This window comes from Stylophora pistillata, chromosome 13, assembly GCF_964205215.1.
Source record: "Stylophora pistillata chromosome 13, jaStyPist1.2, whole genome shotgun sequence".
NCBI lineage: Eukaryota > Metazoa > Cnidaria > Anthozoa > Scleractinia > Pocilloporidae > Stylophora > Stylophora pistillata.
The window spans coordinates 3,982,197-4,005,000 of record NC_142531.1 but is presented as its reverse complement, the minus strand read 5'-3'; the positions used below and the strand labels follow the sequence as shown (position 1 = coordinate 4,005,000).

The 22,804-nt window shown below is 37.3% G+C and overlaps 3 protein-coding genes across 6 annotated transcripts in view; 1 reads left to right on the top strand and 2 right to left on the bottom strand.

The window, feature by feature from the left end:
• Positions 1-1,552, top strand: part of LOC111336583 (eukaryotic translation elongation factor 1 epsilon-1) — a 5,219-nt gene extending 3,667 nt beyond the window's left edge. For both annotated transcript variants that reach the window (XM_022942707.2, XM_022942708.2), the window contains 2 exons: positions 209-364; positions 1,367-1,552. In XM_022942707.2, the coding sequence (XP_022798442.1) occupies positions 209-364; positions 1,367-1,438 (228 nt within the window). In that variant the 3' untranslated portion in view covers positions 1,439-1,552. The remainder of the gene's footprint in view (positions 1-208; positions 365-1,366) is intronic.
• Positions 1,553-4,315: 2,763 nt separating this feature from the next.
• LOC111336590 (leukocyte surface antigen CD53) lies at positions 4,316-14,189 on the bottom strand. Of its 2 annotated transcripts, none has more exons than XM_022942720.2 (9): positions 14,034-14,189; positions 9,910-9,990; positions 9,212-9,260; positions 8,629-8,681; positions 8,278-8,352; positions 7,524-7,592; positions 7,039-7,137; positions 6,408-6,491; positions 4,316-5,986 (listed from the first exon to the last, which is right to left on the bottom strand). In XM_022942720.2, the coding sequence occupies exons 1-9, from the start codon at positions 14,082-14,084 to the stop codon at positions 5,618-5,620; spliced, it is 930 nt and encodes a 309-aa protein (XP_022798455.1). In that variant the 5' UTR covers positions 14,085-14,189; the 3' UTR covers positions 4,316-5,617. The 2 variants fall into 2 exon arrangements, with proteins under 2 accessions (XP_022798455.1, XP_022798453.1); XM_022942718.2 differs by lacking the exon at positions 14,034-14,189 and adding an exon at positions 13,110-13,438.
• A 440-nt stretch (positions 14,190-14,629) lies between these two features.
• On the bottom strand, positions 14,630-21,339 carry LOC111336586 (histone acetyltransferase KAT8). Of its 2 annotated transcripts, none has more exons than XM_022942714.2 (10): positions 21,119-21,339; positions 20,959-21,030; positions 20,136-20,305; positions 19,444-19,497; positions 19,103-19,279; positions 17,960-18,049; positions 16,996-17,136; positions 16,431-16,524; positions 16,179-16,329; positions 14,630-15,644 (listed from the first exon to the last, which is right to left on the bottom strand). In XM_022942714.2, the coding sequence occupies exons 1-10, from the start codon at positions 21,318-21,320 to the stop codon at positions 15,428-15,430; spliced, it is 1,368 nt and encodes a 455-aa protein (XP_022798449.2). In that variant the 5' UTR covers positions 21,321-21,339; the 3' UTR covers positions 14,630-15,427. The 2 variants fall into 2 exon arrangements, with proteins under 2 accessions (XP_022798449.2, XP_022798450.2); XM_022942715.2 differs by having other exon boundaries at positions 19,115-19,279; positions 21,119-21,338.
• Positions 21,340-22,804: the final 1,465 nt, after the last annotated feature.

Genomic DNA, 22,804 nt, shown 5'->3' with positions numbered 1-22,804 from the left:
TACTTTTAATCAACCAATTCGTTATCTATCTTCTCTCAAAACTTTGCATGTTTCCATTCTCAATTGTATACATCAATTAATTTATGTTATTTATTAGTTGTATCTTTTGCTTTGAAACTCAAGTCTCACTTGTGAATGGTTTTTGATTGAAAAAAATTTACACTCAAGAATCAACTGTTAAAATCTGATTTGATCATTTTCTCCTTAGTATTTGGATAAATCTCTGTCTAAGACAGTATATCTGGTGGGCTGTCAATTAACACTAGCTGATATCATGTTATATTATGCACTTCATCCTCTTATGCTGGAGCTCAGTATCCAGGAGAAGGAACAATTTATTAACCTTTCAAGATGGTTTAATCAGGTGAATATAACATATAGTTATCCTTGTCCTCTGTCAGCTTCTTGCTAGTTTTGATTTCTTTCATTTTAATATAATTTTCCCTTGCCCACATCCTATTTAACCCCAAAACATACAACAAAACCTTTGCTGCAAAGACTGAAATCTTACTGCCTCCCCCCCCCCCCTTTCCCAATTGTTCAAGGTATTCCTGGCTTGTTTCTCCATCTTTTACTCAGAATTCAGGGCTCAACACTAACAGTAGCCCACTAGCCACAGACTAGTAGAAATTCAGTTTTGGCTAGTGGTTTTCAATTTCCACCAGCCAGTTTGGCTAGTAAACAGACTGAAATTCCCTTAACATCTAAAAACATGTCACTAGCCACTTGGCTAGTAAGTTGAAAAGTTAGTGTCGAGCCCTGGAATTTCAAAATTACAATCTAGTGTTGCAAATACATGGGTGCATATCGTCCCTCCCTTGAACCCTTTACACTCTAATCTCAGTATGCATATTCTCCATACTCTTCTTTATGCATTTCCAAGGGTGCTGACAAGGAGAAATTGTTTAACAATCAAGAGATTCTTTAGTTTGTGATCATTTCCTTTATTCTCATGATCTTAATGTAGGATTCTGAGGTGACATTTTAAGGAGAAATTAGATGCTAGTAACTCTTAGTGGTCAAAGGTTTAAAATGAATGAAAAATTGAACTTGTACTGGATCACAACATGAATGTGTCTGTGTAAACGGAAGTCAGGGCTCGACACTAACTTTCCAACTTACTAGCCAAGTGGCTGGTGACATCTTAGATGCTACGACAATTTCAGTTCTTTTACCGGCCAAATTGGCCAGTGGAAACTGAAAACCACTGAATTTCTACTAGTCTGTGGCAAGTGGGCTACCATTAGTGTCGAACCCTGGAAGTATAATTTTCTTTTTCTTGTTCAGGTGCCATTATAGTCTTTCCAATTAGTTAAGCCAGAGCTCCTCACACAATCAATATCACTTTTGTTCACGATAAACACAGGTGCAGTATTACCCTGGAGTCAGACAATATTTGCCTGAAGTATCATTCTTACGCAACATGCTCTACAGTTGACATTGCAGTATATCATTTTCATTATGTGAACTGATATGTATTTTACTGTTTCTGGTATTGCCAGAATTAGGCTAATTATGACTAAATAAATTTACAAATTATTTTGTCTTTGAATGTAGTGCTATTCTGTATAATACTGTAGAATGAGAAGAAAAAAAATTATAGTCAAGATTTGTTCTATTTAATTTTATTGGCACATTTCGTGGTGTGGTGCTTTTTTGTCGTAATAAGTTTAAAAGAGAACTAGATTTGATACTACTGCTCTGATCTTCTTGCAGAATTACTAAAATATGTCTTTACTAATTCAGACTGGCAGAACAATCTCAAAATCGCACAGGTAGTGGTAAATACAGACAGTGATGAATTATTTGTTTTTGTTGTTAACTTAGTGAATAGGAAGGAAGAAGAAGAAGAAAACTTTATTTAACGAGGGTAAAAACACATTGATTACTGGTCACCCCGTAGTTTTCATAATGGCCCTCCTACAATTAAGAGTAATAAATCGTATTGATTAAATTAATTAATTAATCATCAGAATAATCTACCAACTAAATCTATATAATGAACAACTAATATAATGAATTAATTAATTAACTACTAATAAAACTAGAAGGTTTTACAAATCTTAAAATGATCAATAAAGGAATTCTTATTACGGTAAAGTTTAAATAAGTAATTTTTAAAATTTGTATGAGAGAGTGACCTAAGTTTTGGATTAAGAGTGTTCCACAAATAACAAGTGCTTGAGTGAAACATTCTGAGGCCAAAGTTCCTTTTACAAACTGCTGGTGTAGTTGTTATATTGTTATTGGAAACTGATCTCTTGTTATAATTATAGGTATTGCTTATATATTCAATGTATTTATTAAAATAAGTGGGGCAATGTCCTTGATTTATTTTTGAAGCATATAAAGCTTCCTAATACATTAATATCATCTAGGCAGCCAATCTAGTTTGTTAAAAAGCTTGACAGAGTTTTCATGAGTATCGGTGTCCAAAATTAGCCTAGCACATCGTTTCTGTAGTCTTGAAACTCTGGAGATTTTCAACGGTACAATTACCCCAGACCATGCAACAGTGCTCTAGAATTGGCTTGATGAGAGCAGTATATGACATTTTTCTGCAAGCCAAGGTTAAATAAGCTTTAGCTCTTTTAAGAAGACAAATTCTAGAGTTCAATTTTTTAATCAAATGGTCAAGATGTAAGTTCCAGGAAAGATTTTGGTCAATGATGACTCCAAGCAGCCTCTCTCCTGCTGCCTCTCCCAGCCTGATGCCATCAATATGAATTTCCATTGTGGTCTCATTGCTGTGGTTTAGCTTTTGTAAAGAACCAATTAGCAGGTGTTTGGTCTTCTTTGTGTTTGGTATCATCTGGTATCATCTGGTTCAGTTTAAACCAACTGTTGGCCTTGTCTAGACAATCATTCAGAGTATTTTGAATATCTGTACAGCTAGTTCCGCTCAACCAGATCATTGTGTCGTCAGCATAAATGTCAACTTCAGTGTTCTTTAACAAGAGGGGTAGATCATTCATATAGATAGAAAACAAAAGTGGTCCTAAGATGGAACCTTGTGGTACACCTACATCAGGATATGAAAGGCTGAATAACACACCAGAGACAGATACAACTTGTGTGCGACCTGTTAAATATGATCTGAACCAGTTCATTGCATTTGTACCAGTGTGATGTTTATCAAGTTTTGCAAGTAAGATTGCATGGTTGACTAAATCGAAGGCCTTACTCAGGTCTAAAAAGACAGCACCAACAAATTCACTGTTGTCCATAGCTTTCGACCAGTTGTCGGAAATATTAAGCAGAGCAGTTTCACATGAGTGATATGGGCGGTAAGCAACTGGTTACTATATACTAGATTGTTCGAAGTTAGATGCTGTAAGTAGGCAGAAGCCATGTGTCTTTCTAGCGGTTTAGAGAGTATAAGTAGAACAGATATGGGACTGTAAATTGCCCCTCTCTTGTGTTTAGTCTCTCTTGTGGAGTGGTAATACTTCGGCTATTTTTTTTAAAGGCAGCAGGAAAAATGCCATTACTGATGCTAGCATGATTATAAATAAGCACAAGGCTTGAGGATATTACTGGTAGAGCTTTCAGCACATGGACACTGGTGCCATCTAGACGTACCTGTTGCCTTGTTTGAAGGAATCTTTCTTAGGTTCACTTCAACAATTTCCTTGGTAATAGGTGGGATACAAAATTTATCTTGTGATGAGGGTGGCATATGGCTGTTAACAAAGTCCTGTGAGAGGACATCAGGCTCAGATTGTGAGGTTGCCAAGTTTTCTTGATCGGGTGGCACTGTTGTTGCATTTATCAAAGTATTCATTAAATGTGTCTGCTATCTTCACTGGATCAATAACGTATTTACCATTAATTAAAATAATGTTGGGTACTTTTGAGGTGGGTTTGGTTGGTGCTGAATGTTTTAACAGTTTCCACAGATTTTTTGTGTTGTCTTTATTTTCTACAATCTTTTCTTTGAAATAGTTGGACTTTGCATTGGTGATTAATTTGACAACATGATTCCGGGCCCTTTTATACATTGTTCTTGCCAGTGCACTGTGTTTGGCACATGCTTTAAATTTCAGTGTCTCTGACACAAATTTGCCCAATGATGTTGCGATTCATCCAAGCTGGGGTTTGTTTGTTTTTCACCCGTCAGGTGACCAGTGGTATATGTTTATTGAACACATCGGATTCCATAAACATTGCATACCAGCATTCTAGCTTACCAGCATATATACCAGCATTCTAGCTTGTTCTGTTTGCTACTTTTTTAAACTTCTGTTAGAGCTGACGCTCACACCTATTCATATTTTCTACAAAATTATACCTTACATACAAATAATACACCATGTAGTTTATCAAACAGTGTTTATTATTTTTATTCCCCTATGGAATTCTCTTTAATTTTAGTCTCTTTATAAGAGCACACACTTTGTAAAGGATTTATATGTTGTACATAAAATAATCCTAGTGCATCACTTGTTTGCTTTTAGCACCACAATATACACAATATATTGCTCACAATCACCTGTGCTGAAGGTGGTGCTTTTTAAATACTTGCTCTACACACTTGCTACTTACTTAAGCCACTTCTTTAGAAAAATGATATGAACTGGAAATTCTTTTGTAAGTCATATGTACTATATGCTATGGCTCAGTGTGGCTGCAGGGAAATTTAGAGAAATGAACTTTGATTATTTAATATAAGTCATGTAAACAGTGCATAAACCAGCCTGGGGACAGATATATTGGTATAACTTTCTCTCCCTTCCTCACTGAATCACTCACGTACACTGGCTCACTCTTAACATGAATAGGTATATTCTCCCCACAATATGCATATTCTAAAGACTTTTCCTAAGGTGCTGACAAGTAGAATTGTTTAACAGTCGAGAGCTTCTTTAGTTGGGAATCATATCCTTGATTCTCATAGTAATAGTAATAGTAAAATCGTAATCAAAGTTTAATGTCTTTATGTGGGGCATAGTTACCCATATTGCCCGAGCCAGAGGCTCGTGTATGAAATGCAAGACAACAACCCACCCATCCCACCCCAGGGGAGGACATCCATCACACAGTAATCTCATACATGGGAAATTAACATCTCCTACCCCTAACCCTGCAGGAGATGGGACCTCCATTTATTCGTCCCTATCCGAGAAGACTAGAATATCTAAACCATTTCTTGATGTTATAGAAAGGCAGCATATTCTTCTCAATTATTTTAAGACCTTGAGTGTTGGTCCGGCCGGGGCTCAAACCCTCGACCTCCCGCACATCAGTCCAGCACTCTATCCATTGAGCTAACCGAGACCTTAATGTTTCATTCAGAGGTGATATTAAAAGCAGAAATTAGATGCTAGTCACCCACAGGGATCAAACAGTTAAATAGGTTGGCATGACACAGAATATGAATCTGTTCACTATACACACTAACAAACTCACAGTATATACATTAAACTTTCCCTGTAATGTTCCCAATGCCTGTTCAAGTGCTTAAATAATATAATTTCCCCTCGCACTTGTTCATTAAATCTTCTATGACAGGCTATTTACAGTTATTTATTAAGAACTCTCCAGCCCCACATGACAGTATACCAAAACTTAAACTTTTTTATCACACAAAAATAATAATTTTGTTCAATTAGAACATCTAGTCGAGTAAGCTAAAAACAGGGTTATATTTTGGGTGGATTTTTGCCCATTTCTTTCTTGTAATTGTGCTTCTTAGAGGTCCATCTTCAGAATCTTCAGACAAAGGAGTAGCAGTGTTGCTTTGTCTTACTTCCTCAGCTTCAGCTCTGGCTGGCTGTGGTATGGTGCCAGGGTTCCACTGCTGCATTTGTATTTGTCTGACAGCCATTGGTTGGGCATTGATAGGGCCAGGGTTCCAATGCTGCATTTGCATTTGCCTCACATCTATTGGTTGGATATTGAGAGGTACTACTCTTGTTTGCGTGACCATTCTGTCACCAGACTCAATTTGTGCAATCAGTCGACAGGTTCCTCCCAATATCAACATCTAAAAATGATTTCAATGAATATAAAACAGTCAACCCTTTACGCATTAACATCAGTGTGCATCTTCTCCAAATTGTTCTTAATACATTTCCTAGGGTGCTGACAAGAAGAATTTGTTTAACAATTAAGAACTTCTCTAGTTGCTGATCATTTCTGTTAGTCTTATGATCTCAGTGAATGATGCAGCAGTGTTTACTGTAAGGAGAAGTGAGGCAATTGTCTCTTTTTGGGTTGAAAGGGTTATGTTTACTCGAAATATTTAAAAACCTAATAATTTTTGTACTTATCAAGCTGAAAATTTTAACAGTTTCTTTGCTTACTAATTACTTGGCTCATTTTCTTAACTTGAGTTTGTTAAATTTGTTGCCATAGTTCCTTATTTTATACTTAAATTGATCTTTCGCTAATGTTTTCCTAAGTACCTGCATAACAGCAACAATAACTGAACATGTTGCTAAGATAATGTGGTTCTTCTTAGTCCAATCCATGAGATGTGTGTAACAGTCCTGGAAAGATTTGACAACAATGATAAGGAAATAATTATTATTGTAAAAAAGCAGTTGGGAATTGAAAAAACTGAATCCTGACAGAAATAATTTAATCTTTTGAAACCAAAGAATAAAGTTCAACTTCTCAATGTTGTTAGGGCAGCCTATACAATAGGGATATTCTGATTCTTCAAAGTACAAAAAAAGGGAGGTTTTAATTAGTGCAGCAAAACTGTGACCACAAATGCCAAAGGCATGAGCCAGGGAGGAGGAGGTCTGAATGAATTCCCCCTCCAAAATCTTAAAACCAAGGCCTCTATAATGTCACTTCTTGCATTTTGAGATAACAAACAACCCATGGGGGGGGGGAGGGGGGATACTGCCCTGAATTTGTAGTGAAGGTAATAAAAGCCCAAGATACCCCAAGAGAATGGTAAAGGATGGTTCTGAAAAAAACAGTGAGAACATTCTTCTAAGCTTTCTTTACAGGGGAAGCCATAATGGAGGGTTGGAATTACTGACAAGGGTAAAATTTTCTAAAGGAGCAACAGAATGTTCAGTTTACCTCCAATCTGCCCTTTTCTGGATCATTGTCGACAAAACAGGATTTGTCTGAACTTGACTTATGGTTGAGGTTTTGTGGCTTTAGACCACAGCATTCAAACTTGAATTTGAAAAAAGTAAATGAAATGAGCAAGAAGAATAGATTCTGAACTAGATTATCAACCCTTTACACCCTCTCATCAGTTTGTATTCTCTCCATGCTGTGCTTCATACATTTCCTGAGGTGCTGACAAGGAGAATTTGTTTAACAATCAAGAGCTTCTTGGTTGGTGATCCTTTCCTTTATTCTATTTAACCATGATGTGTGACTCAGGGATGAAATTGTACAGGAAATTATATGCTAGTCATGTTCAAAGGGTTAAGGTGTACATGCTCAAAGAATAAATAATACCTTCGTGGTTAGAAAGTAGAGTGTTATATATCTTACACCCAAATAATTCATTACCTTTCAATGTTGAATAACAGTAAATTGAACTGCATATTCACCTCTTTCTGAATATTGATTCTAGCTTCATCAGTTGTTTTGTTCCAGTTTGTAGCAATATGGTCTGGTATCTTAAACAAGTAAGATAAAATAAAAGTTCAAAAGTTAGTATTGTACATCCTAATATCAGTATGCATATTTTCCATACTGTTCATCTTAAATTTCCTGTGGTACTGAGTTTGGGTAACAGTCAAAAGCCTGTCTGGTTTACAGTCACTTCCTCAATTGTCATGACCTTGATGTTTGAATCAATAATGATGCTGTATGGAGAAATTTGATGCTAGTCTCTCGGTTAAGGGGCTGTCATTGTTAGATTGCCTTCCTTTGATCGGTAACAACCGCATAATTAAAATCTGTAGTTGATGTCTATTTCTGCATGGGTCAGTGATCTCTATTTAATTGTTCACTGAATAATGACTTTGTGATCCTTATGAAATGGGTGAATGCAATTTGAATAGTCATTGTTATGTGAATTAAAGGAGTTGTGACATTTTATATCTAAAGAATAGCTTCCATTTAGTGCAAAAATATGCACAAATATTTGTCCACCAACATTATCTGTTCCAAGATGTGAACAGAGCTTTTTGTGTTGGATGTAAGGATTGAAAATTTGGAAATATCACTTGGGATAAAATCATACTTCAATATCTCACAGCTTTAGCATGGGGATATTTGGTCTCATGATATGCAAAAATATTTGATGGATTATAATTAAAATTATCATAACATTCAAGGTATTCATGCAGTTTCACACACCTTGTCTTTTTCTATGTAGAGATAAATAGCTACACCAAGTTCAGCCAGCAGTAATACGAACATCAATGCAAAGTACTAAAAAATAAGTGAAAAGAAAAGCATTGAAATGAAAGGGAGTTACCTTTTGCTCCACCATTACTGTGTTTTAACAAATGGCGAACTGCACATCAGGAAATGTTAAAGATTATATTCTTATGTTTTACTTTAACTTTGAGTGTCAATTTTACACCAGAACCAACAGTCTAGCTGGAAACTATCTTTTGGGAGTTGTAAATGGTAGCATGTTAAGTTATTATGATGCAAACTTGAGTTTTGTAATGCTTCTTGATATGCATTAACTTTGATATTTACCATTTTAAGTAGGTTGTCTTTCATTAGAAGAATTCCACATGATCCAACAAACCCTGATGTAAAAAAATGAGCAAACATGCTGATAAAATGAAGTTATAAAAGTGATATTTTTCTCCACTGAACTTAAGGAAAGCACCTTCACACAAACGAGCCCAGAAATTGGGATTGAGGTCACTTACTGTGTAATTTTGGGGGAAATTCAGTTCTTCAGAGTATGCTTAATTTCTTAAATAGCCTCAATAAACCCACCTTTCCTTTGATAGGTGAAAAGGACATTTCCAATGAGAGAAATTTCCGGTGATAGGAAGATTAGGGAGGATTTACTTCCCCTCTCTTTAAGGGAGATGAGGCATGTTACATTTCTTTTGGTCTCTACATTTAGGGCAAAACACTGGTCGATGTTTAGGTGAGGATCACACCAGGAAATTAACTGTACTGTCTACCTCTAATTGAAGGAAAACTTGAGTGAGGATCAGAATCCTTTTGGGGTTTAACAAATACTCTTGTCAAGCAAGCTACACAAAAATATGCAAGATCATCCCCTAAAGGGTTAAATTTACATTCAGTAAGAATGAGTACATACCAATGATAAATACAAACGATGACAGCACAATATAGCCAATAGTTACGTACTGTTAAGATAGAAATAACAATAGTGTTCTTACTATAAAATAACTAAGTTTTTCACTTATGTATTTTTTTTAAATTTTTAAATATTTTATCTGCCGTGTGGAGAGAAATCCTGTTTTTCTAAGCGGTATTATCCATGTGTTGTTGAATCTCGTGCATTGATTAATATAGTCCAGAAAAACAACATATCCAGCCCTTCCATGCTGCTAATTGCACTCTTCCTTGCCCCTTTTGAGAACTGAACTCTCAAGAAGATGTGATATCATTTCTACCCTAAGCTTTAACAGGCCCATAGGTATGCCATGGGTCCTTGAAAAGGGGATCAATGGCCAAATCATGTATTACAGAGCTGGGTCTCTATCCCACAAATGTGATAAATGCCAAGGAAGTATCTTTTCTTCATTTTTCATGCTACCTGAGTCCATGAGGACTTGTGTCAACAAATCTCTCCTTCCTTCCCCCTTCACCATTAACTCTGCCTTCCCCCACCAGGCTTAGGCAGGTTCTGATCACGATCAGAGTCTAAGGTACCAGTCTTCGCATAAAACATCCTTTTCCTGGGCCTAGCCTACTTAATAATTAATGTACGTAAGTACATCTTAACTTGAATTTTCTCCGATAACTGTAAAAAGGAATACAAAAAAAACGCACCAGATTTCCAGCCAGGTGTTTATACTCCGTGTCTTGTGTTGTGATCCATATTCCAAGGCCAAGCATCACAGAGCCTCCAAGCTGTTGAGAGAGTTAGACGTGTCGCATGAATACATTGATTGGCATTGACCGGTGGCGGCAAAATATGTGTAAGAAGCCAGCCAAAAGTGTCGGAAAATGGTACACGTAAAAAAAAATATGTGTAAGAAGCCGGGCAAAAGAGTGTCGGAAAATGGTACACGTAAAAAGAACTATGTGTAAGAAGCCGGGCAAAAGATTGTCGGAAAATGGTACACGTAAAAAGAACTATTTGTAAGAAGCCGGGCAAAAGAGTGTCGGAAAATGGTACGCTTGGAAAGAACTATATGTAAGAAGCCGTGTAAAAGATTGTCGGGAAATGGTACACGTAAAAAAAAGTGCGAGGCTGGATGGAGGGTAGGGTATTGGAGAGAGCGGTGTTGTTTTGGGGGTTTATTCCACTCCTGACTAACATCAGTGTACATATTCTCCATAGTATTCCCTGAACATTTCCTATGATGAAGACGAGGAGAATTTGTTTAACAACCAGGGGCTTCTTTATTTAATGACCTTACTGTGTGTTTCAGTCGTGATAATCAGAGGCTTAGCGTCCATATACGCAAGTACGCCCGTGCGTACAGCTGAAATCTGGAAAAAAGAATTTTTTATTCCCTTATAGCATTTGCCACAGTTACCATGAAATAGGACCAATTTTTAAATTTTGAATTATATTGGCGTGTGTGTTTGTTTTCCAGTACCTTTTCATCAATCCATAAACGACATGAGACGTTATTTGGCTTCCTTGACTTGTTAATTCTCTAGTTATTTTAGGAAGCCAACACCCTTTTAGCTTTAAAACTCTACAGATGGGTAAAATAAGCAACTAACTACTGCAATTTTTTGTCGCGTTTATTTCTAAAAAAGTTCAGGGGAAATAGTTGGAAATGACAATTTCGAGAACCGAAATTTCACAATTTTCTGGGGGAGCATACCCCCCAGACCCCCCCCCCTAGTTTGGGGCACCTTCGGGGCTCCCAATTTCCGCGCTGTGCGTACACCTTCAAAGTTTCACGCTGCGCCCCTGATAGTGTGAGTAGCATCAGATCATGGCTAGTTACTCTTATGTGTTAGGTTAGGGCAAAACAGGATTCTGAACGGAAAAAGTCCAGAGATGTTTCCCGCTAGCCTAAAGAATATCATCTTTTCTGTATCCACCGACTTTTTTACATTAAAATAGGAAATATTTCATCAGTGATCAGAGGTTCTCATAACGGCTATGCGAAATTCAGGCATAGGTGAGCGAAGTAACGATTTGTGTTGCTAAGGGCTGTCGGTTCGAAGGCCTGCTTTGGGCCATCACAGTTCCTGTCGTGTACTCGCTTATTGACTTGACATCTCTATCATCTACAACCACTAAATGCCCAAGCGCAACATTGTTTTTACTGATAATAGAGGTGTGGGGATTTGTATGGAGAAAATGTTTGTATAAGCAACTGAAAAGAGAAAAAACTCAAGGATCTAAGTCTCAAAACGTAACTAACATCGATCACTTGAAGTTGTATTCCCTTTGTTTCGAATGTTTCGTAGTGTCGTAGTTTTTAATTGCTCCTCTTTTCCAAAAGCCACACAAAAGAAAAAGAAACAAACGACAGAAGCGAGGCGACCAATTTTTTTTTGTAATTTTTTTTTTCTATTTCGTATAACAACCATTTCCTTGTAGATCCAGCTTGAGGTACGTACGTTGCAACTGTCTTTCAAATACTCCAACTTGACATTTTTTTTTTTTTTTCTCGGCGACTGCAACTCCAAAGCTTAATTACTCCCGCAAAGGGGGATGATTGAAGATTCCAAATGAGAAAGGGAACCTTTAGACTTAATTAAACTAGCGACATTCTTTCGTCTCTTTACCTTTGCACAGAAATGACCCCGGACAAAGTTTGCCTTACGACCCTATACAGTCATATCACTTTGATTGCTTTTCTACGTCAACTAAATAGCTACTGACTGTTCCAATTTTGAATTTGATGATTAAGACGGCTTTGACGATTTTTTATTTGATGCGCTTTTGTATTTAATGCGCGAGTCAAAATGACAGAGCTTCCATTCCAACTCTTTAAGATTTTACATTGTATACCCTAAAAGCCAGTTTTAGAAATACTATGGGGATAGTAATTGAAAAAAAAAAGGATTCAAGATGGGCTGGTTTAAAATTTAATGGAATAAATTTAAAGATCACGCAGTCAAACTTCCTTAATTTGTTAGCGTAAATGGTATTTTTTGTTTTTGTTTTGTTTTAATAGACTAGGGATTGTGTTCAGATATGCTCCTCAGGCGACAGAATTTCTGAAATGAAATCTGTTTGAGAATCAAGGAAGATCAGATTGAAACTATGTTTTTATCAAACCAGTTTATCCAGCAAAATTGAAGCCAGTACAATTAATCGACTCTATTCCTTGCTTGAGTTAAGGTCCATAGAGTGCAAGCAAAGTTGAATTGAACGGAGTCACGTCTATCAAAGCATATCAAAAGTGATATTTTGCCAGTTTAGACGAAGCTTGTGGGAAATCTTGCTTAAAAATTGAGCACTACGCGGAAACCCAATCGAATCTACAAGAAAATTATTTGACCACGAAATCCGTAGATTTTACAATCCCATCAACGGTATGGGTAAAATCAGCCATTGAGTACAGAACGCTTCGAGAAATTACAATTTTCTGACGTCGGAACTTCGAAATCCAGCCGAGAGTTGTTCATTTAAAACATGCTGCGTATAGAAATATCGACATTAATATAAAAATCCGTGATTTTTCCTCGTGCGCTAACTTCAAAATGATTTGAAATAAACCCGTGGGTTTATCTTTCATGATCAGATTACCACAAACAATCACGACGGCGATGTAAAATCGCTTTCTCTAGACGAGATTTTACTGACATAAAAATGATCTTTGAAAGTCTTTTAACACTAACGTACGATGAAATGAAGCGATAGAAAGGTTTTGTGGAAAACGATACAGGTTTGAAATCGTGATCTGTGAGGCTTCGTTGGCCAGAGAGTCTAGCTGTGTGCACTTGGCAACTACGAACCGTATACAATACTGTCTGCGCGAAGTTGAAGGATTACCTGTGCGAGGTTTGCGTCACTGGTAGAGAAACTAAGATTTGCCACATTTACCAAAACTTACCCAAACCAGGCAGTTCATGGCGAAGACACTCCAGCGCACACAAACTGAACAATTATCCATGTGAACCATAATTCCTTTATGTTGTTAAGGTAGCAATACTACCTCAAATCGAAATGACCTAGTCTAGAAAGGTGTCTGTGTCAACATCCGTAAAAACGATGTTATTTCGCAAAACCATAGTGCTGTAATAATAGCGATATCATTACTGAACTCCTAATATTTCGGCCATGAAATCTCGGCTAATGAAGTGCTGCCAGACCTCACTTAGGTAACGCTTGGACGATTTTTGTTTGTAATTCAAACCAGGTCGAAGAGATAAAGGGTGTCACTCTGCTGGAGGCGGCCAAGGGCAAAATGCCTCAATCATGCAAAGTAGCTCTGGAATGGATTTTAAAATAGCTCATACTATAAGTATGTCAGCCGGAACTCTCTCAAGGTGCTAAAACAAATACTCATTGTTTCACGACAAAATGAAATTAAGTTTCTCTGTTTTGAAAGTACTTTTTAATAGTTTTTTTTTCTTCGTGTATCTTCCTCGCGGAAAACCCCAACTAAAACTTTTAAATAATTTGATCGTTGTCTTTTACTATAAGTCTTAACCTCAAACGAAGTAGAGACTTAAAGGAAACTTTAACAAATCTATTTCATGGCTGTATTGAAAGCCGTCATGCGACGGACAAATAACTCAGTCAGATTTCGACAGATCTCCTTTGCAATTAATTAAAATTTGCATGGCATAATTGACAGATTCTGCACATTATTCTTGACTACTGGTACATATTAAATCAATAAGCAACTGTGAGATCAGTTCATGAAATAGAGTTAGCTTTTCCCTTCGTGTGTATACAGCGCTGTCGCGAAACGAATACGTTTGAAAAATTTGCATGCAGGTAGTTGTGATTTCATAAACTTTCGCGCACTTACCAAAACAACTGTTGTAAATGTACACAAAGTATATTTCAAACACACGCCCATTTCACATTTCCTTCACATCTGTGCTTTTTCGCACGCAGAAAGTGATGCTTGGATCGTATGGTCACTGATGCGGAATGTCTCAAACGAAAACATATAATTCCAGCCATTGCTAACTGCAACAATGCTCTCATGACGTCACACATTCCCTTACTCCTGTCATTCGCTCTTACTTGTAAACTTTGCCAATTCTTATATTATATTTTGGGAATGGAGAAGGCTATTGGTCAGATTTTACAAAACAATCATGGTAATTTGCTTTATTGAGAAGTAAATTTCGTCATATTTTTAAAACACAATGACGTACTCCAGCTGTGTTGTAAAATGACTAAGAATGGAGAATACAAACGCCAATAAATCGTTCCAAAGCTGCTGACAGATTTCAATAGACCCCAGTGCACACATAAGCCTTGCTTATGATGTTGCAAATAAGTCCGTCAAGAGCGGAACGCGAAGAGCGTAAACTGGGACGGATTGCCTTGGCGCACGAGGATTGACGCGAGGGAGGGCTCTTATCACCGTTGAAAAAAGGAGACAAAAAAAGCAGCTCTACTTAAAAGTAACTGACTTTAATACAGGTTTATACACCAATATAAAATACAGAGTATTCAAGTGTGTTAATTAAGTCGACTGGGCAGAAAACAAAAATATTAAACGAGGACGACAACATCTACGCTCTTCAAGTGGTCTAGCAAGATGGTTAAAAATTTCACATTCCGTTGTGCATTCCTTGTGGGTGGACGGGTGTGTTGCAAGAAAAGCAGTTTCAAAATTAAAACAGAGCTTACACATCACCTCTGATGGTCACTCGTAGTCCATTAAAACTAAATGATGCTTTACTCTTTATCATTCAAAGCGGTTTTCGATAAAATGTCATGGTGTTCACGACCTACTCATTCTTTAACAACACTATTCACTTTTCTTCACCATCTCACGTAATCTACACTGGGCCTGCATGGTCGTTTACTTTTCAAATACAGAAGTATTCCCTGTTAATTAACATAAATTTTCCCTGACACGCGACAACAAACCTCAACTGCTTCAGGTTTTTGTCATAGCAGATGTTTTTGTTCCACATCTCAAGTCGATAGTTATTCTCCGGCGAAACCTTGAAGGTTGTACCGAACAAAACTCACAGAAGCCAACACGCGACTGAAGACCAAAATCACACACAACTTTCGGACCTGGTAACTTATGCGTCTGTACAAACTACCCCAGCAAGAAAATCCCTCTAGTTACTGGAAATTTTCAAACCTCAACGTTCTTCCAGCTTATCTGACTTCCCATGCAGACCACAACTACCTTATTATGACCTGTTCCTACATATTGTTGTTGGTCAAACCAGCTCAATGTTTCAACTTCTTGATTTTCTTCCCTGGCGGAGCCCACCTCAGACATGACGTGTCCACTGACAGTACTGGTTTGCGGTAGTGCGCACTCTTGACATGCTCCTCGACAAGTTTGGGCGTAACGCATATCACGTGTTGACCTTTCCAGTATTTCACCATATTCAACGACTGAAGTGTGTTGATTATGTCCTCCTGAGTAATACTTGTCATGTTGCTACGGAAAATAAAGACGGAGAGATAATGCTAATTAACGAATGCCTCTGATAACAAACATCGTGATCATCCCAATGTCGCGACCTCTTCTGTTAACCCTTTACACCCCAACACTGATAGTCATTTTCTCCACACTACTCTCTTTACATTTCCTCTTATACCGACAGGGAGAATTTGTTTGACCAACAAGACCTTAAATTGGTGATCATTTCCTTTACTCTCATGAACTTTACATTTGATTTAAAGCCGACACTGTATGGAGAAATTAGACACGGGTCACTCTTAGCAGTTGCTACTCCTTCTCTTCGATGTGAAGCGAGACAAGTACAGGGCTCCCCTACAACAAATCACGCCAGCACGCAACACTTCTGGCTGGAGAGAGGCACTGTCAAAGTTAACTGTGACTGTCTTACCAAAGAACATAAAATCCTTCGCATTAGGTGCGAGTGAACTTTCCACTACAAAAACTCCTTCACTTCCCCATTCCAATATGTCCCAGGATGTCCAGAAAACTAGCTACAAACTCTACACAAACCTGAGATCCTTAATGGAAAGTGTTCCTCTGAAGTTTCGAAGAATGTCCAGTAGAATCCAAGACCAGTAGCTTCTATAACTTAACTTGCCCAGATCTGACAAGGGCTTCTCAGGTGATCCAACCATCTGCTCAATTTTAGACAATTCATAGCCTGACAAAAATGTCATATAAAAATTTTCATGTAGTAATCCACTAAGATTATAATTTATGGACAGAGTAGAACCACAATAAGTGGATGTGAGGCGCACTTACTGAAGGCTATTAAGAATTTCCCATATCCTTTCCTCTGATAGGGTGGTAAAGTCAGTATGCATGCTACATTGTTTCCATCAGGTGATTCTTTCTCCTGAGATGAAGGGAAAAAATTCCTTTCAAAAATAAGCTAGATTACTCTACTGTCTGACAAAACATAGCCCGGCTATTATGGTGCACAACTTTAAGCTCTTTTTTGATAAAACACTGAAGAGGAGAAAAAGGAGAAAGTGGACTGAAAGCAGAGTGTTCTGTTGCAAAATCTCTAGTTCAGGTTTTTGTCACTCAGTTGTAAAAAGTGCTCTGAAGATGAAAGGGCACAGTAAGCCAAGAAAAAGAATAAAAACAACCAGACAGTTGCATTGCAAAATTTCTTGTTTTTATTTTTATCGGAGAAATGCACCCTAAAGAGGGGAAAACAAATCAAAATGTTGGCAAGCCAGCAAGATATGTTCTTTAACTCTGGGTAATTTCATCAAGGAAACTGCAATTACAGCCTCAAGGATTCAGTTCATCATGCACTGAGATAATCTGCCTTCATAACGCACTTGCAGTCTTTCTTTACCTTTGAGAAGTATCCAACTAGATGGGCACCATCTCTGTCCACTTCAGTTAGCAAGTAAAACAAGAAAGGTTCCACATCAAAGTACAGAGTCTTGTGATCCAGGAATAATTTTGCAAGGAGACAAATGTTCTGACAATATAACTGAAAAAATGAAGTAGATAATTTTACCTATAAGTAGTGGAAGAAGTATGTTTGGTCTGTATGCGTCTTGACCCTTTCACTCCCGAGGTCTCATTAGTTATTCTCCTTTCTCTCCGCTATACAATTCTTATGATGTTAGCTCTGAGAATTTGGTACTGAATCAGTTAATTATCCCCTTGTTGATATTTTTCTTGATTCTCATCACTTGTCTGCTTGATATTGTAATGATATTGTCAGGAGAAATTCTGTCTTGGTCACTCACAAGGATTAAAGGGTAAAAGTAGTCTATAAGGAAACTAATACTGGTAAGAGAAGATTTATGCATGGAACAAAATGCATATACATAGACCCTTCACAAGCTGTTCTTGAAGTCATGACTCATCAAGTGGCTTAATAAAAAATAAAACTGCATGTACAAAATATTGCTTTTTAGTATAATTTCAGAGCTGAGCAAAGAGTTTCCAGCAATCTGATTGGAGCGGTTCCTTATATGACGCTATATAAACCGCTCCACGCAGTTTATATAAAATGTTAAAATAAAATGTTAATAAATGTTACTAAAATGTTATGAATTTAGACATTTCTCTGTTGTTCAGCTCCGAAATTATACTAAAACAATTATTCGCCTCAGGTTCAGTGAATATCGTTGAATAATCCCCTCAACTTCGTCTCGGGATTATTCGACGATATTCACCTCCCCTTCGGCGAATAATTGTTAAGTAGCAGGCTCCTAAACAACAAATACACTGTAATATAATGATATTATTATCTGTTTAAGACACAACAAATACTCTGTGGAGAAACAGTACACAGATATTTTCACCTTATTTTCCTTCCCATCTACTTCATAAACTGAAATTGTTCCTTTGCGATATATTTCTTTCCCAGGAGGCTGTCGCATACTACACCTTCCCTAATGTAAGGTTAGAAAATCCCAGAGTGAATGAAAAAAGTTAAAACACTATAGGAATACTGTAAGACTTGTAAAAATTATGCATTTCAACCAATGTACTGAATTGTTTGCACTCTCCTCATATACTAAGTTACTGTAACAGTTTCTAAATTCAAACAATAAACATATCAAGAAATGACACAGATTAGTAGACTGGCTTCTGAACTAAGAGTGGCACTGCTATTCCCTATACAAGTAATTATATTTAAGATATGGCTTCTAGCTTGCAAAGTTACCAAGGCTGTCAAGAAATATCTCTGAATAAAGGCTGATAGTTTCTAAAGAAACTGTTTGGGGCTGCGTCTGATCACAGGGATCAACGAACGCTCTTCATTCCACTAATTTATTCGTGTTTTTCTCGTTGCCATGTTCCCACCAATCACGTAGCTCTATTTCCTGCCTTTAAGAGCACACACAACCCAAAATTCCCCTATTCGCTCCAACGAAGGGCTAACGCTCGAAATGTGAGCTTTTATAATTGCAACGGTGGCCAATTTACCATTTCAACTTTGTTGATATATCCAAAGAAATATCTCTACATCTCATCAAAGAAGGAGTTGGCATCCAATTCTCAAGGGTTTCATTAATGTTTTCAGCAGGAGGGTAAATGGTTTTCACAGGCGGGCGAAACTTTTTAAACTAAACTTCTTTATAAGAAAAACCTTCCTCCAGATTGTTAAACCAGGTGGGGAAAACCGTCCTTACAACCAGTCAATTTAGCCGGTGCCTGGCCCTTAATGAAACCCCCGAATTCTTAAAAGTGGTTTTTACCAACAGATGGTTCTTATGATCAGGGGTTTCATTAAGGGCCAGGCACCAGGCAAATTGACCGGTTGTGAGGACGGTTTTGCCCAACTGATTTGACGGTCTGGAGGAAAGTTTATCTTATAAAAAAGTCCAGTTCAAAGAGTTTTGCCCGCCTGTGAAAACCAGTTGCCCTCCTGCAGAAAACATTAATGAAACCCCTGTATGATGGTACTTGATTAAGTAATTTAGCCAAAGTCCCCTGCTTACTCTTATCCTCACCAGGTGCTTTTTGTATGTTTCCTCAAACTTCATATACTTGATGCAATATTCACAAACCCACAGTTTATTCTGCTTTCCGTATTCCTCAGGGAAGGGTGAAAAGTACCAGGCATCAATCTCATATTTGCCAAACTGGATCTTGTCCACATACTTTATCTTTGTGATCTTTAGTGGACATGAGAATCAAGAAAACAAAACATAAGTATTAACAACCTCTGCTACATCCTTGAAAGCTATTTATAATGATATTATTCAAATTTTGAAGTGCTGTGGAAAATTCTAAGATCTCTCTGCCAGGCAAAAGTGTGTTTAGATAATTACAAACTTACAGCTTCATGTTCTTTCTCCAGGGCTGCTGTTGTTGGATCCATTTCTGCATAAGTCTAAAATGAAATAATTTAGAGTGAGAAGGTGCTTGTATACCTATGGACACTTATTTTACCTATATATTATTAAAATGGGCAAAAAGGGCTAACTGATGAAAAAAATTAATAATATAAAAGGGAACAGCATCTTTTTAAGATTAAGCCCAGTAGTGAAAACCTTTAACAGTTTTGATTTTTGCCTATTGTCTCAGGTAAGTATTCATCTAAGATCTGATAGAATTTAGCAAAAGAACCCTAATGACTGGTCCGTTCTATTGAGTCAAAAAGGTATGATAGTTGCCTAGTTGACATTCTCAGAACTCCTGGTAAAATTTTCAGCCAACTCCAACAACAAAAATTTTCTCCTACAAATCACAGTAGACTTCCAACCGCAAAATAAAACTCCCCATGTACTGATACAAAGACAACTTTGCGATTCTGATTATTTGGAATCATGTAAAAGTGAATTACCTCATAATCAGCTTTTCAGAAGAATTATAATTTTAGAAGAATTGTAACTTTCATGCCACATCAATCCATGTAAAATGACAAACTTTACAATAATCATTTTTGAAAAAACATGCTTTATCTAAAGTACATCAACTAAGCAGATAACTTTTGTGAATTTCAAATCAAAATAGTTTCATCCAACTTACTTTCTGAACATGATTTATTTCATCATGTTTGCGTTTCTGATTTCTTGTCAGTTTCCTTTCTGGACCTTCAATGTCAACTTTCTCCTCTACAATTGGAATATGCATGTGGACGTCTTTCTGCTGAAGATCAACTCTTTCCATAGGCACCCACTCATCCAGGCGTCTGTTGACTTAATGACAGAAACCACTTTTTTGTATCCTGTATACCAGTAACTAGTGTAAATATTTCTATGGAACAGTTAGATGCAATTTGCTAAAAATGTTATTCACGAATTGGCAGTAACACTTCCCTTCACAAAAATAATACCTTAGCTAATAGAAAATGAAATTTTAGGTTTTTCTGGAAATTTTTAGAAACTTGAAAATAACAGATTAAAAACAGAATCCATCCAAATTACAATTGTTACAGCTATATAAGAAAGAAAACAAATTAATTTGGTTTGATATTTCATTCCCCTTTGATGTAACCTGTGATCACAAACATATGGAAAAACCAATTCTCTGTGAGAAAGTACAATTAGTTTTATGTACCACAGCTTAATAAATAACCCCAGTTCAAACAAAACAAGCAGATTTTAATGGCGTCACTTTTCCAGCGACGTCACATTCTGGGGATAAACACGTCACAATACGATTAGTAAGCTGACATCAATCACATTTGAAGGAAAAACAAATCCACCGCCCAGCAAAAACATCAGAAGGACATAAGGGTCGTCGTTTATCTAAACTATGTTGGATGCTTATTCGAGGAGCCTTTCCTATTGAAAATGATAGAGTTTACAACCTTATTTATATCAATGAAAAGCGAAAGAAAGCAACTTACATCCATGGTAATGAACGTAATATTCCGATTTTCCCTCATCTACCGGTCTGATGTGTATAATTTCAGCAGGATCTATTAATAAAAGCGAAAAAAATTGCAAATAATAGATCGAATCTACGTGGACGAACGAAAGTGAGTCAGCAAAATATTTCGAACATACGCCATTGCTGATCGGACGGCCGTTGCACTAAACACTGTCGTTCGGCATCTAATCCTGAAACCTCCGACGTTTTTCGAGTCTTGGAGCTTTTTTCTTCCATTTTCTTTGGTTTTGAACCGAGATCACGCTTTTCTTCTTCAGTTTCAAGGCCATCTTTCTTGCTTTCTCCGTTGACACCCGGCATGTTGTTGTCTGAGTCCATGTGCCATAAATGATGTCCCGTCATCCTTAGTGAGCCTCTTTACTGCTTGTCACGGATTTGTAGCGTGACGACCGACGTTGCGTTACTGGCCCCAATGATGTCTTTCGGGCTGCCCGTGAATTACCCCTAAAAATCATTTTCAAGCTAGAAAGAAACATGTTCGGAACGTCGATTCAAAGTAAAGCTTCAACTGACTGCCGAATTTTTCGGCATTTTTGAAGCGGCTGTTGTTAAAAGAACTGGCCATCGGAAAGTGTTTGCAATTAACTGTGTTTTTAATTAATTTCTTTCTTTTCTCTTTTTCATTAGAACTGATCACCCATCTTTTCTCGAAGATTTAATCAAAGTCATAATATACCGGAAACTTCCTAAGAGCTATTCTCCACGGAATATTAGAGAGAAAATTAAATCTAAGGAAAGTGACCATTGTGCAGAACTTAACCGAATGTTTTGAAAGTTGTAAGGAAACACCTGTGGTAGGGGCCATGGTTGCAACCTAATAAGGATACGGGATACATTTTAAAACCAGTCTCCCCTAGGAATGCTCAAAAAGTGAGTCCAAATAGTGCATTGAGCTTATCAGCCCAGCTATTACGGTAAGCGAAAAGATAAAGACGTGTAGATCGATATCGTGGATATTACATGTGTGACAAACAATTGTTGTTAAAGTTACTGATTGGGACTAGCTGAAATGCCTGAAAAGTGGCCTCTGCAACGACTAATACCATCATTTTGTTTTCCAATTCGTACATCGTATAACCGAAATGCCATCTGTACTCGATCTTTTTCCTTACGGTTTCACTAACCAATTTGTTTTTACAGCGAAAACAACTTATCGTTTTTCGAGAGTGTCACGCAAGGACCCTAACGGCTGGACACAGTGCGCAAAACTTTTTACGCAGTTTTTCGCGCAGGAAAACGTTACACTAATTTTGGTATGGGTGATTCAGGGGCAGATCATAGATTTGGTTAAAGACATAACTGGATGGTAGGTATCAGAGAAGTGGTTATTAATCTGATTATACGCTAGCTCGTGCGACAACCCGCCAAGTAAAAGTAACGCAGTTTTTCGCGCAGGAAAATGTTACACTTATCGTAGTACGGGTGATTCCGAGGCAGATCATAGATCTGGGTAAAGACAATACTGGGTTGTAGGTATCAGAGGAGTGGTTATTACTTTGATTATACGGTAACTTGTTTGACAATCCACCAGGTAAAAGTAAATTAGAGAGGTACTTTTAACCTTTTGTTTGCTCGTATCGTGTGCAAACAGACATGACACGAGATTAATTTATTCACGAAATTTTGCATAGTAGGTGTTTTCAGAAACAATATGCCATAAATATTCAGTTTTGAGCAAAAAATGTCCCAGAGACCAAGGCGTTAAATTCATCTATGTCAACAGATGTCGACCTACTGAAAATTATAACTGACCATCAGCCTACGTACGTCACAATTTCTTTGGCCAGCCAACTGTTTAAAGT

What these genes read in the sequence shown, in the direction of transcription:
- LOC111336586 (XM_022942714.2), bottom strand. Translation starts at nt 21,320, where the DNA reads ATGGACTCAGACAACAACATGCCGGGTGTCAACGGAGAAAGCAAGAAA. An exon ending in GCCGTCCGATCAGCAATGGC is followed by an intron (nt 21,031 to 21,118) that starts GTATGTTCGAAA and finishes TTTTATTAATAG; the next exon opens with ATCCTGCTGAAATTATACAC. An exon ending in AAATAAATCATGTTCAGAAA is followed by an intron (nt 19,498 to 20,135) that starts GTAAGTTGGATG and finishes ATTTCATTTTAG; the next exon opens with ACTTATGCAGAAATGGATCC.
- LOC111336590 (XM_022942718.2), bottom strand. Translation starts at nt 13,178, where the DNA reads ATGGTTCACATGGATAATTGTTCAGTTTGTGTGCGCTGGAGTGTCTTC. An exon ending in CCATGAACTGCCTGGTTTGG is followed by an intron (nt 9,991 to 13,109) that starts GTAAGTTTTGGT and finishes CTCTCTCAACAG; the next exon opens with CTTGGAGGCTCTGTGATGCT. An exon ending in ATCGTTTGTATTTATCATTG is followed by an intron (nt 8,682 to 9,211) that starts GTATGTACTCAT and finishes TTTTTACATCAG; the next exon opens with GGTTTGTTGGATCATGTGGA.